We start from the raw sequence: 14,942 nt of genomic DNA on the forward strand, positions 1-14,942 counted from the left end.
GTTACCTCTCTTTGTGATCTTATTTGGTACCTCATATTTTCCAGAACTCAGTTCATTTAATGTCTTCTTTAAAGGAAAAGACAGAACATAATGGGAAAAAGTATTTCTAAGATTCTACCAAAAGATTTCAGAAACTGGAAAAGATTGTCTTTTAGTAGAGGGCTTATTTTTAGCTTAACCAGGCTCCAAACTTATAATTGCTTTAACCATAATCTAAGGAATCCCTTAAAATGCTGGATTCTCAAGAAGTAAAAGTTCTTCTGTCACCCAGGGGCCAATGCAAGAAACCCAGTTTCTTTGTTCATTTCTACCTCTTGGGCGATTCCGTTCAACTCTTTACTCTCCCTCTCCTTTGTCCCTTTCTGGTATACCATGATATCTGCCAAAGGAAAGCTAAGTGACTGTAAAAAAGAGTCATTTCCTTGATTCGCAGATTGTAAGGAGAAATTCGAAGTTGAAAATTGTTTAAGCTAAAAAAAAAAAAAAAACACATAAATAAGCAGCCAAGTGTTGACAGTAGAAAAAAAGTGCCGTGCTTAGAATTCCTGCATACCTTATTCAGTAAAAATTCCCTCTTCTCCCAAATTATTCTTTTTTTTTAAAAATTTATTTATTTATTTATTTATTTATTTATTTATTTATTTATTTATGATAGTCACAGAGAGAAAGAGAGAGAGGCAGAGACACAGGCAGAGGGAGAAGCAGGCTCCATGCACCGGTACCCCGATGTGGGATTCGATCCCGGGTCTCCAGGATCGCGCCCTGGGCCAAAGGCAGGCGCCAAACCGCTGCGCCACCCAGGGATCCCCCCAAATTATTCTTTTACAACAAATAGGTGCACTCATTCCTAAACTGTAGTGTGCCTTGTACCACAGCTGCATAGCCAGCCTCCCTACTCAACCACTCCACTGTTCTCCAGGGGATTATACAGCCTTTCCACAAAAACAGTAGTGGCTCTAGAAACTGGAGAGTTCTACCAGAAATGGCAACAGGGATACTTAAGTGCTACCAAAAAGAATTCTTCCATGACCAAGATCCATGGAAAAATATTTAAGATCCACAATATGGCTTCCATATTTTACAGACGATTCAGACCCCAAATCCTAAGAAATGGGAAAACTTAGGATTTTGTGTTAAAAATTCTGTATAACTACTTATAGATGATGTTCTGCCAAACATACCTGGTGGTATGACATAAATCTGGACTTGGAAGAATATTTTTTTTTTGGAAAGAATATTTTTTATTTAAGAGTATATCATTGCTGTGGGTTTCATTCTGGGGAGCTATGCAGAAACTTCAGGTTGGTCCAATTTACTTTGAATCACAAACTTTTTTTTTTAAAGATTTTATTTTTTTTATTCATAGACACACAGAGAGGGGGGCAGAGACACAGACAGGGAGAAGCAGGCTCCACGCAGGGAGCCCGATGTGGGACTGGATCCTGGGTCTCCAGGATCACACCCCAGGCTGCAGGAGGCGCCAAACAGCTGCGCCACCGGGGCTGCCCTGAATCACAAACATTTTCTGAAATAGAACTTGTCAACTCACTCATTTTTCAAAGGTGTTGACTTCCTCTTGAATTTTAAGTTTCAAGATTATTATCGTAAAATTATCTGTGTTATTTATTTAATGTCCTAGCTTACTACAAAATAGATCTCAGGTAGTTTATGTACTTACAAGTAGGACAATGAGATTTTTTTTTCTAAAGGTAGAGAAATCAGAGCAAAGTGAAAGGAAGAAAAAGAAAAGCCCAAGAGAGTTAGTTCACAGAAATGCATGCCTCAAGGTTCTGCATAGGGATAAGGGAAACCACATAGTAAATTCTGGATTCCCCTGTTGCCCAACCTAGAAGGGAAAAACAGTGAGCTATGGAATTCATCTTGTCCTTAACACAGTGTGATACAGAAAATACTTAACAACTAAAATAGGTCAGGCCCTAATCAACCTGATACTCATCTTAAAAATGTAATATGATTGTATGGTGATGAATGCTAACTAGACTTATTGTGCTAATCATTTCACAATGTGTTCACAATGTGTATCCAATCATTCATTATGTTATATGCCTGAAACTAATATAATGTTATATGTCAATTATACCTCAATTAAAAAAATAATTTTTAAAAGTAGCACAACATCTTAATATGTAGTACTTGGTAGTAAGAAATGCCATTCTCTTGACTTTGCCATCTTTAGACTAAAATTACTGGAGTACCTGTTAGCGAAAGATTCCTTTGTAAATCAAGCTTGTTGCTTAAAAGAAAAGGATAGCTTATTTTTCTTCGTTTTTTGTGCTTTCAAGCAGAAACTTGGTCAAGCCTTCAAATTAAAATTTAAATTTTTGACTACTTTCTGGTGATGTTTTTAAGTTAAAAGTAGGAGAAAATCTTCCAAATATGTCTACTGGTATTATTTCCTCTTCTAGATCTTCTATATAAATACTCAGACTTACAGAGGGTTTATTTTATGGAAAGATTTTCCTCAAACTGAATCCCAGTGAGGGCATCTTTGGCCTACAAACACTAGAATGCTACAAAATTGGGGAAGGTGAGTTCCATGAACAAACACTCGATTAAGTATTTAATGAATGTGTTGTCCTTGAAATGCAGGAAAATGTCCTTCATAACAGTTCCTCAAAGAGGAACCAGCAAAGGAGAAAGGGCTGCACAGAAGTGGAAATTCTGCAAAGTAACATAAGGAGGCAAATTGATTTCTCACATAATTTCATTCCCAGAAAGGGCAGGAAAAAAAGTGTTAGGGATAAAGTGTGAGTCTTACCCTAATCTCCCCTTGGCTTTTCATGTAAACCTTTTCTAAGGGAACTTGATTCCAATTTTGTGGCGAGCTTAGAGAAATTTGCTTTCTCTAAGTGTCTCTGACCCCAACCAAAAGAGAAAACTGCAGATATTTCTCTCTCTCTCTCTCTTTTTTTTTTCTTTTTAAGATTTTATTTTTAGATAATCTCTAAACCAAGGTGGGGCTGGAACCCAAAACCCCAGATCAAAAGTTGCATGCTCCACCCACCAACCCAGCCAGGCACCCCTTCCCAGATTTTTCTAAGTGAAGAATTCCATGAGTACATCACTTCCAGATTCTAAAGTGTGTGTTTATGAAGAGGTCTTCCTTCACAGGTAGCTATAAAGTACAAATGACACTAAGGACTTTGACACACTAATGTGGGGGCAGGGGGTGGGTGGCAACTAAAGTGATCTTTGTTTAACATATTTAATCAGATTCTGGGCTTTAATAGGCAATCTTTTTGTTACCTTATGCCCTGAGGGCAACTTATAGACCTTGAGAGAAAGGAAGGACCAAGGGAGAAGATGAGGGAAGGATGTGTGACACTCAAAAGAAGAGAAAAGAATAGGGAGAACAAAAGGGAAGATGAGAAAGAAAAGAGGTATACAAGTCATACATTTCCTGTGGTGTGAAGGTGATTCATGATACCAAGACTATTCCAGTTTTTTTAAAGATTTTATTTATTTATTTGAGAGAGAAAGAGAATATAAGCAGGGAGAGCGGGAGGTAGAGAGGGAGAAGCAGGTTCCCTGCTGAACAAAGAGCCTGCAGTAGGGCTCCATCATAGACCCTAGGATCATGACCTGAGCCAAAGGCTGATGTCCCCAGAACAAATTTTCTATAAGAATGGGATTGGCCATGTCTGAAATAAGAATAAATTTCCTCTAGCTTCTTCCCACCCCTCAGTGGTGGAGTGGCCTTCTGCAGTCTCCTCTGTGGCCTAGCATCCAGGTCCCCACCACTAGCCATCATATACCAAAGCCCACAAGAGGTCACTGACAAGGTTTCCATCAGCCCACAAGTGACAGCATGGCAGCACTTCCCTCCCACAGCTTGCTCATGGTCACCCATGACTCTTACTGGTGCGACCTGGGTTCCACTTCCACTAACAGCCCTTGTAGAACTTCAGAGTACCCTGGGGAAGCCACCCCTCACCACCCAGGTCTCTCTAGGGCCCACCCAGGTCACTGATGGGCAAACTTCTTTTGAGGGAAGTCCACTCTCTCGTTAAAGGCTATAGTGTTGGAGTCCCCAGAATGCTCCAAGTGTCCCCAAGCCTCCAGTGGCATGATCACTTGTGACATGGCTCTGGAGGCCATGAGGAAGGAGCCTGGTGAGTAGCCTGGCAAAGCCAACACTGGACCCCAGTCCTGAGTGGCCACCACTAGGCTTCAGGAGGTGCCAGGCTCACGAGTGCTGTCCTCTCCCATCCCTCCTCTCCCCTCCCCTCCTCTCCCCATAGACCAGGCAGGCTACAGCAAACAGAAGCAATAGGGTTCTTTTATATCAAAACAGCAAAATACCAAAAAAGAAATTGAGGGAACCCCTCTCATTACTATCCAAGCCACACACAAGCTTTCTTGACACCATGTAACCCTGTGCCTTGTACCAAGTACAAAATAAACTCCAAGCAGCCAGGGGAAAAAAAAAAAAAGGAAGAAAGAAAGAATAAATTTCCTCTGAAAAAAGATTTACTAACTTGGATCCCTTGACCCTTAAAGGGCTCATTGAATAGGTTGTGGGGAGTCCATGAATACCTAGAAATTGTATGCAGATTTGGCACATGTACACATTTGTATGTGGTGGTCTATCAGTATCTCAGAAGAGTTCTTTTGCTAAAAAGAAGTTAAAGCCAGTGCACACAAAAAGGAATTTCTTTGTAATTTAGCTTGAATCACCACCTGAAGTTCTTAGGTTCTTGGTTCACTTAACTGTGGAAGGATTCATTACCCTATTCCTGAGAAAGTGAATACATAAATCTCAGATCTGGAAAAAAAAATTGAAATGTTATGTGGCCCATTTCTCTGCCTTCAGAAAGGACTACAGTCTATAAAAAGTGAAAATACATCATTTTTCAAACTCTACAGAGCAGATTTCAATCCTTTTTTGGTAGCCATTCATCACTCACATTTCTCACCATAAGGAAGTTCTTCTTTCTGTCAAGCCTAATTCCCTTATGCTGCAAAATAATTTGGTCTCTTATGTTTAACAATCCAGTATTTTTGGATACTATTATTAAATTCACATGCAGTTTTCTCTCCCTCAGTACTTTTGATCTTTCCATATTTTCATTCTCACATTCATTAATCTTCTTCATGGCTTTCCTCTGAACCCTTTCCAATTCTTCATACTTGTCTATAAATTCAGAAGTGAGTGGACTGAAGAGAGATTCATAAAACCCTCAGTTGATTGGCAAACTTCCCTATGGTCACTCTAGTTGGTATGGGATAGTAAGTTGCCAGAAAATATTATCTCTGAGTGTGAAATTATAAAATTAATGCAGAATGGCCAAGACAGTTTTACTGGGGGTAAAAATCTAGAAACAATAGGGTGATCATCTGATTAAAGACTGTACATTAAAGGAAAGATGGTATCACTTAAAAGAGGTATTGGTCAGCCACGAAAGCTTGAGAAAGAAGAATCACAGAGTCAGGTCGTGGCACTGACTACCCAAACAGTATCCAGGGAGGAGAGTGTCAGCTAGATTATTCTAATAACCTGGTAGTGCTTGTCTCTTCCTGTTGAAGAGATAGATGCCATGGGTCTGAGTCCTGTGATCCTTATAGATTTGATCACTTATCACAGAACCCACGATGCGACCATGTCACTTGTATATAAGGAGATCAGCATGAGCAGGTGACCAGAAGAACCCATTCAGCTCTCCCTACATTCCTGGAAGCTCTAATTTCTATGTTAAACCTCTCTATTCTCATCATACTTGCCAAATTCTAACTCAGATACCAGATATGATGTGTCTACATTTTTCCAGTTTTTTGAAAAAACTGTATGCAACAAATTCATTTTTATTACCCTTGCTTTATTTCACAATATAGTACCAAAACATTACCTGGACATTTAAATCCTGAAGGGAAGGTAAATAGGAAGTTTATTGGTTGCTATACCAATGTTTACTTGAGTAAAGGAAGTCTTTTTTCTTTATTGCACTTCAGCATTTTCTTCCTAGCAACGGGAGGTGTAGATAATTAGCCAGTATATTACTGGCTCTTAACTGATATCTAACTAAAAAGTCTTCACTGATGGCACACCCTTACCAAATTGTCTTTAACTTGTTAGCTCTGAGAATGGAAAGGCATATACTGCTAATAGACATCATATCCACTTGAAGAAAGTCACTCTGAATGAAATACTATAAATCACATAGGAAACCTAAAGGATTCACCAAAATGTCTTAAACGGATAAATCATTAAGAATTTCATGAGACATGGAGGAAGGTTCAAATCATAGGCCAGCACTACTCTTCTTCCCTATTATGGGAGTCAGTTAACAAGCACAGGATGGACATAATTGATAGTATTTGTCTTCCCATGGTCTCATGGGCTTCATTTGCAATAACAATTTGGAAAGATTTGCCATGTATTCACAGCAATTCATATATTTCCCACCAGTGACATCCCTAGCATATTTGATATACAGAAAACATTTTTTCCTCTATACAACAAAATTAATTTTGGTAATAACTATGACATGAAACAAAAATAATGTCAAGAAATGTAGACTGAATTGTTTTCTTTATTCACCTTAATAAACATAATCATACTAGAAATGAATAAATTGATGGATGGATGGATTAACATTCATTTCTAAAAAGGAATAAAATAATGGATTATGTCCTTGTGTTCTTGATTTACTCAAGATACTTTTTGGGGAAAAAAAAGAAAAACATACCTATGTTGGATTCTCATAATTGGTTAACATTACAGTTTCTATTTTTTAGCTTTAGTCTCTGCAAATTTAAAAATCTTAAAAATCTTAAACACAAATAAAAACTCCAAGTAGTCACCTAAAAGGACAGAATTGAAATAAATCAAGTTCTCTTTCATTGTGTTTACAACTATTATTTAAAACCCACAGTTTAAACTATGGTTTAAACAGGAATATGTGAAGGTACAAATTATGACAGTTGGGAACCCCAATGACTCTAAATCATCACAAACTTACCCTTGAAACAAATAAATGTAGCTGTCTTAGGTGTCAGGGACAACCTTCACATCTGGCAGTTTGCTAAAGTAATTTTCAAGTGGAATACAATGTTCAGTGAGGAATAAGTCTTTTAAATCTGAAGCATATTATATATATTACATATCATGTATATATTTAAAACACAACAGTAACTGCTATACTTATTTAGATCTTAAGTTACGAGAAGTTTTTGCATGGAGGAGTATTTTCCCATTGAAAGTGTTTAGACTGCAGGCTCATAGTGATAATCAATAACAGGTTAGCGTTCATGGTTTTGTTATTGTTTTTACCTTCTCTATATACAATGCACTTCTTTTTGCTTGTATCTGAGGCAGATTGACCCCACTTACTCAACTTTGACATGCTACTTCCTCCAATTTAATTATTTTGGATTGCAACCTTGATGGACTCATGCTCATCAATAATCTGAAACATTCCCTCCACTTTCATCCATAGAATAAATAATATCATCCACTTTTTTTCACAGAGGCCTATTGCACAAACTTCCCTTACTTAGGACCTACACTTACGCCTTTGTCAGCAAAGCCCTCAGAACAGAAACTGAATTCTTGACCAGCTCAAGCTGGGTGGCCAGCTCAATAGGACACCACATTTAGAGCCCCGCCTGTATCCCATTCATTTCCCTCCCATGGTAGTGTCAGTGTGTAACTCCCCAAAGTCATCTTCTTTTTTCTTTCATGATATTGCTGAACCTAACATGCAAAGGCTCAAGCCTTTGTTGAACCTGTTCGCTCTCAATGTTCTACATTTTCATTCACAAAGAAATGGAGGGGGGTCAAGTTCATTCTTTATTGCCTCTTCTACCCTAATAATCTGCCAGAATTATCTTATATCTTAGTATTGCTGAATCTCCTTCATTTTTTTATACATCTCTTGTGGACTTACAAGAAATCGTTAACTATAATATTCATCATAAAGTAATTCTGTACTTTTCATCCCTGATGTTCCTGGGCCATATTTTTGCATTTATGAAAATGTACTCTCCTGAGTTTAGATTGTGTCGTATTCTGGCTGAGAAAATGAACTCAAAACCTTATTTGCTTGTTACCTATATCTCTTTCCAAAAGGAAGTATTTAGCAATAGAAAAGTTGTCTGACTGCAAAAAATTAACCACATCCAAGCCCATGCAGGCTTCAATTCATTGATTTACCATATATGGTATATGTGATTTAGTTTATATATGATTTATTGCATATTAATGAACATTTATTGTGTAAACATATTAGAACTTCAAATGTGACAAAAACCACCCCAGGTGCTGGGGATACAGTGATGAATATGGCAGGTAATCATTCTGGCCTCATGGAGCTTATAATCTACAAGTGACTAGTATTTATATATTTTTTTACATTGCCTGTAGATATCCAACTTCTAAAGTGACTTCAAGGAGCACATTTGCAAAAGTCATCATAAAAGACTGTGGTTTAACCAAAGACCTCATTGTCTACAATGGATAAGTACATTCGGTTGTAAGTAGACTGGCCAGGAGCAATATTCCATAATGATTAAGAATTCAGGCTATCAAGTCAGGTAGTCCTAGATCAAATCCTGGCTCTCTCCACTGGGTGATAGTGGGCACTGACAATCTACTTGACCTTTCTGAGCTTTATGGTCCTCAGGATCAAAGGGGTATAAAAATAATATGTATCTCAAGGAGTCACTGTGAGGACTGAATAAGATCTGAGGGCTAAGAACAGCACCCAGCACACAGTAAATAATAAAAGTTAACCATCATTATTATCATTTACTACTACAAATGTTTAAATGAAAGCCCCATTAGATGACCATTAAAAACAAAATGTAAGAAGCATTTAAGTAATTTGTTCATATGTATCAGTCAGAATCCAATAAAAAAAAACAAACAGATTTCAAACAGAGGGAACTGACTACAAAGGGATTGGCAGGGTTAGAAGAGAGGAAAAGGAAGGAGTCAGGATATCTGGAGACCAGGAGGTTGCTGAAGTGCCCGGGGCTGGCACCCACTGGCTCATACTTGCTGCCTGGCTGCTAGAGCTGTTGCCACCACTGCCTGTACTAAAAGCACCATGACTAGGCCCAGACCTGACTAAGGGGTGCCACTGCAGCCAGGACTGGTTACACCTACAAAGATGTGCTCCTGGGGAACCCACATTCGTTTTTCTCTCCTCCCCAGCAACTGCCAGTCCCTGCCATGGAGTTGGTGCCCGAGACCAAAATCTCTACACTCTTCAGCCTTCTGGTTCCCCATCCATGCCTCCCATTGGCAACACCCAACAGAAAGGGGGCCTGGAAAGTGTAGATCACAGACTACCATCCCCGCTGTACAGAGCAGAGCAGAGAAGGGCAGCATGAAGCTGAGAGACAGCAAGTGAATAGCACAGGACACAACACATACTCAGATCCATTATTAAATCTGAATCGAAGCATCATCAAGATTATTTAATTATACTTCTAGTTTAAAGATAAGAGTGTAGGGACGCCTGGGTGGCTCAGCTGTTGAGTGCCTGCCCTGGGTTCAGGGCGTGATCCTGGGCTCCAGGATCGAGTCTCACATCAGACTCCCTGCATGGAGCCTGCTTCACCCTCTGCCTATGTCTCTGCCTCTCTCTCTCTGTGTCTTTCATGAATAAATAAATAAAATCTTTAAAAAAAATAAAGATAAGAGTGTAAATGTTCTTTTTCCTGCCCAATTTTTGTTGTTTCTCGAGAGCTGATTTTGTTTCAGCTAAGTTTCATGTTGATCTTGGCATAAATGCCACCATAGGGTCTATTAGGAGTTTCTATAGAGGAATTTTTTAAAGGATTTTTAAAATGAGAGGATTCAAATGTTTGGAATATAATTTTAAAATGCCACTCTATCTGTACTACTAATCAATGCCTCTATTTTGCTGTCTTGGTAATGAGGACTGCACAGGTGGCGATAGTATCCTATCTATCTGGGTCACTGAGTAGGGCGTGGAAGCTTTTGAATAACTTCCCTGGCAAATAAAAACCATGCCAAGAAAATGATAATGCATAATGGTTATTTCCCAAAAGATATATAAAGCAGCCTTTGGAAAGCATGACCAGGGGCAAGGCGGCACAGCCTCATGATGCAGTCAGGAGAGAAAAAAGTCAAGTCACAAACTTTTCCTACCTAGTTCTTAAATAATTTTTTGTACTCAAAAGGCACAGTGTACTAATGTGAGGAGAATACTCATTCAGGTGTTTGGCAGCTACTAGATACACATTATCAAAACTGTGTCCTGATGTTGGGTCTGAAGCAGTTAGTTCTTGTATTTTAGAATCTGTGTTAGTGAAAGTAACATAGGGCATTAATCTTTAATTGGTCTGGTTACTTTCACATGAGAAATACAGTTGTAGGATCAGGTACAGCTAGATTCAGACAAGGATGTGGGTATATAGATTGGAAAGAATTAGCATGTAAGTAGAAGTAGGTAGCCACTGCTGTGGTAGAGACACATAAATTTATTTAAGGGTGTTTATGGTGAGACCCTCCTTAAGTCACCTCCATCCTCTCGCCAAAGTCTCTCTTCACTATGACTAAGTTTCATTGCCCCAATGAAATTTTTTAAAAACCCACCTTTCCCCTCAACCACTTAATACTTAAGAGCAGGCCATATCAAGTAATACAGTTGTGAGGTTTACATATTGACTAGCTAAGCATGGGGGTAGTTATGTCAGGGATGCTAGGACTGAGAAAGGGGTGGAGGAGAGAGATGGAAATAATTAATTGCAAATTGTGCCTAAAGGGAAGCTCATCAAATACATTATTTTAATGGTAACATGATGTTCTAGAAAGAACACGGGCTCTAGTGTCACATAGAAGGGAACTTAAGCATGATGTCCAGGGAAGGCTTCTCAGAGGAGGTAAGATCTGAACCTAGACTTGAGTGATAAGAAGGTATGCGATGAGCTGGCAAAAGAGCCTGCCAGATGGAACAAATAGCAATTGCAAAGGCTCTGGGGCAGGAGAAAGTTCAGAGCATTCAAGGAACAAGGAAAAGGCCCACAGAACTTGGGCATCGTGAGTGGCTGGGAGCATAATTTAAACTGAGGTCCAAAAGCACACAGGGGCTTGATCATGTTGGGCTTTGGGTTTTATCCAATACTCAATGGCAAACCCCTGGAGGGCTTGAAGCACATGGAGGACATGAAGTGAATGATATTTGTAAAGACTGTTCTGGCTGCTCTTCAGGGGAATAGTGTAGGGAGTGTGAGTGGAAGCGAGGAGGTTATTGAAAGCCTATGGCAGCAGTTAGGCAAGAGATGATGGTGGCTCAATCTCGGGTGGTAGCAATGGATAGCCAGAGAATGGAATGAATTCTGGCTCTATAGTGGAGTAAGATCAATATATATTTATCATGTGGAAGAACTGGATGTGTGGGACGATGGAGGGCTGCTCGAAGACCACCGTGGAGCAAGCAAAGGATTGTGTTTAACCAAGGCTGGAGTTTCCCCAGGTGAAAAATTAGAGGAGAGATGGGTAAGAGTGAGGGCTTGTGCAAGACAGTGAATTTTAAAAAGTATCCTGGAATCTTAGGAGAGAAGTGAGGTTACAGGTAGATGGGTGATGAGGAATGAAAAAGCATGGAAATCAATGGATTGAAGGTGTCTCTTATCAGCTATTGACACACAGGTGCTAGAGTAGTTACCAGCATTCTAACTTTTGGTAAATTATCCAACAATTTTTTAAAACCTCAATTTCCTCATCTGGAAAATAGGAGTAATAATTCCTACATTACAGAGCAACGGCTGATATTCAATTAGTTCATATGTACAAAGCTTTCCCTGTAGGGCCGGGTACCTAGTAAGTGTTCAGGAAATGAAATCATTTATAATAATAAACCCCCTTCCAACTCCCTTTCAATTTCTCTGTGCCCCAGTTCCTTCAACTGATACTGACACAACACCCATGGAAATTATGTGTCCTTTTCAGTTAACTCTCCCCGCGCTAGTGATTGGGTGAAGGTAAAGAATTTCAAACACACAAAACTATCATCACATTTTAGTGTTCATAACACTTCTGTCCCCAGTAAGTTCCATTTAGCAAAGTGTCAATCAGTTAAAAGAGGACATTGGGAACTGTTTAGATATCTTTTACTTTTAGGAAATAAGGCAACCCCTAGACTCAGATCCCCAAGGCATCATTACCAACAGAGGCCATGTGTTTGCCTCCCGGACTTTATGCTGCTCTCCTCTGACTGCTTCTCCAGAGCAATGCCCCATATCTGACTTGGAGAACCCTGGTCTCCCAGGACAGGCCTCTGGGAACAGGTCAGTCATTTTCAGAAGCTGCATTAACCTTTCAGGCACCATTTAGTGGATTAATGTTTTGAAGCACTAAATAGTACCCTAGTGGTCCATTCAGATGTGATGTAGCCTTTAAGGAGAAATGAGCTAAAAATTCTGTTGTTTCCTAGAAAAAAAGAGCCTTAATATTTGCATTTGTCTTTACAACAGTTCTCTATTGGCCTCATGATGCAGTAGAACCCATTATGATTCTGGTATCAAAGGAAAGGAATAAAACCCGCACAGTAGTCTTAAGAGCAATGCAAGTCATGTGATGTACTGTATAGTTTAACAGGACAATTTATAATGATACTTTTCTAAACTGGCAAGAATTGGCCCTATTTTACAAATATAAATATGAAAAGATAGACATGTTCAGTGATCTAAAAATGTAATTCCTCCAAGTAATCAATGACATTTTTCCATAGCTAACTCTCACTTGAGCACTTTTTATGGACTAGACATATTCCAAGTACTTCGTATTGTTTTAATTATTTCCTTCTTACAGCAACTTTATTATTCCTGCATTATGGATAAGCAAACGGATGCTCAGAGATGTTAAATGACTTGTTTATATAGCCAGCAGGTGGTAAAATCAGGATTCAAATTCAGACAGTCTAGCTTCATAGCCTGGCCTCTTAATTATGCACTCTGACCATATTTTGCAAAATTTTTTGGTCATGATTCACAGTAGAAAGCACTACTACACTGTAAACTAGTAGAAAGAATTTTAAAGATAATACTTATCCTAACAATTGGAAGACCTTTCAGTATTTTTCTTTTTATCCTTTTTCATTTTGTTTTTAATAAATGTTGATTGAGACTCCCTGGTTTTATTTTCTGACTCAGTAATGGGTTGTGGTCTTAGGTTTTCCAAACACTGCTCTAATTATGCTGCCTCCCAAACAAAGGAGCCTGGGTTTCATAAAAAACCTGCACAGGAATTGAATGGAGGCTGAAATCGGCTTCTCTCTCCTGCGCATCCTCTAAACCTCACCTGTACTCAGTTAAACAATCAGCCAGCAAGGGAAGATCAGGGAGAGGAGGAAGGATTGATTTGCAGAAATGTCCTAATTCCTCCTCAGTTGTTTCCTTTCTTTTGTTATACCATTCAAATTATGCCTGGACCATTTTAATACAGAATAAAAAAACATCACCCCAAAATCCAATTCCCTAAGTCCTAGAATAATGGCATTTTTAACTAATGAAACATGCAAACTACTGTCGAGTCCATTAATAGCCTCAATTTTTAATCTCTCAGATGATGGAACATTAAGGTTTCCATAGCAGCAGGTTCTAGCTGTTGGGGGATCCCAGGCTTTCAGTTGTGTGACAATTAGGGTGAAGCATCGCTGAGACTTTCCAGTGTTTCTGTGTCTTCATTATGCAGCACTCAGTGTTTTTTTTTTTTTTTAAAGCACTGATTATCATGATGTATTAGTTTAAGGAGCTTGACATGTTGGTACCTACCCTGGGAGAAGATAGTAATTTCTTGCAGCCTATCACCAGGAGCTGCCTGACATATCTGGAGCGATGATCTGGGGATGATCATTATCTTCAGTGTTTGGCTTATAAATTAATAAAAGTCTTGGTGAATTCAATTATAGACAGTTTGTATTCCAGGACTATAATAATTTTTGATAAGGACAAGAATCCAATGATCTTAGACAAGAGCAGGAAGACCTTCTTCGTCTCTAATACCCATATATCAGGAGGCTGTAGTATATAAAGCCTAGTTAGTTTGATAAAAATTAACAAGTTTTTTGGATTAAGTATACCTAAAGGAAGAGAGACATCAAGAGAGTGGTAAAAGCAAATTTGAATATTGAGTTACAAGCAGCTACTATCTCATGCCATTGATCATAGGATGCATAGTATATGATAACCAAATGCTAACTTTACTAATTTGAAGAGAACAACCAAAGTTAATTTTTCTAAAGAAAGGTGGGGTGGGGAAGAAGCGAGAGAGAGAGAGAGGAGGAGGAAAATAAGATTATCCTCATTTTTCAAATATAAGAAAATATACCAGGAACTCAAATGTTGTTTATATAAACTATAGTATTCACATATAACAATAGGGTATATAAAATATGCTATTAATGGCCTCATTTCATTGATAAGGTAACAGAACCTCAAGGATATTGTGGCAGAGTCAATGCTGCCTGTTAATCATACCTAGAAACAGATATATCCTCTTGGTCACACATACCCATAGCTAGACCACATTTCCTACCCTGTCTTGCAATTAACTAAGACCACATAATTGAGTTCTGGCCAGTGAAATATAGGAAGCAGTGGGGTCTCTCCTGTCTGTTTGCTGGATATTGATGCCCAAGGTGACCTCATGAGCCATGTACTGAAGCTGGAGATAACATCTCTCAATCTGGTTCTCTAAATGACTATATAGAAAAAGATCTCCCTGAAGCCCCATACTAGAATGTGATGAGAGCAATTAATATACTTTTCATGGGCTAAGTCACTGATATTTTTATGTATGGATTCTTGTTAAGACTCAATAGCAATGTTAATTATCCTGCCTGATACAGAAATTAATACTTTAGGGGCACCCCAGATGGCTCAGTTGGTTAAGCATCTGCCTTTGGTCCAGGTTATGATCCTGGGGTCCTGAGGGGATGGAGCCCCATGTC

The 14,942-nt window shown here is 38.9% G+C and overlaps 1 protein-coding gene across 1 annotated transcript; it reads left to right on the plus strand.

The window, feature by feature from the left end:
- The first annotated feature begins 3,829 nt into the window (after positions 1-3,829).
- LOC129512488 (pancreatic progenitor cell differentiation and proliferation factor-like) lies at positions 3,830-4,091 on the plus strand. Its single transcript, XM_055329753.1, is given in 2 exon segments — positions 3,830-3,962; positions 4,000-4,091. Coding segments are annotated over 2 exon segments (225 nt in total).
- The last annotated feature ends 10,851 nt before the right edge of the window (positions 4,092-14,942 follow it).

The sequence above is a fragment of the Nyctereutes procyonoides genome, unplaced genomic scaffold (genome assembly GCF_905146905.1).
Source record: "Nyctereutes procyonoides isolate TBG_1078 unplaced genomic scaffold, NYPRO_anot_genome, whole genome shotgun sequence".
NCBI classification, from domain to species: domain Eukaryota; kingdom Metazoa; phylum Chordata; class Mammalia; order Carnivora; family Canidae; genus Nyctereutes; species Nyctereutes procyonoides.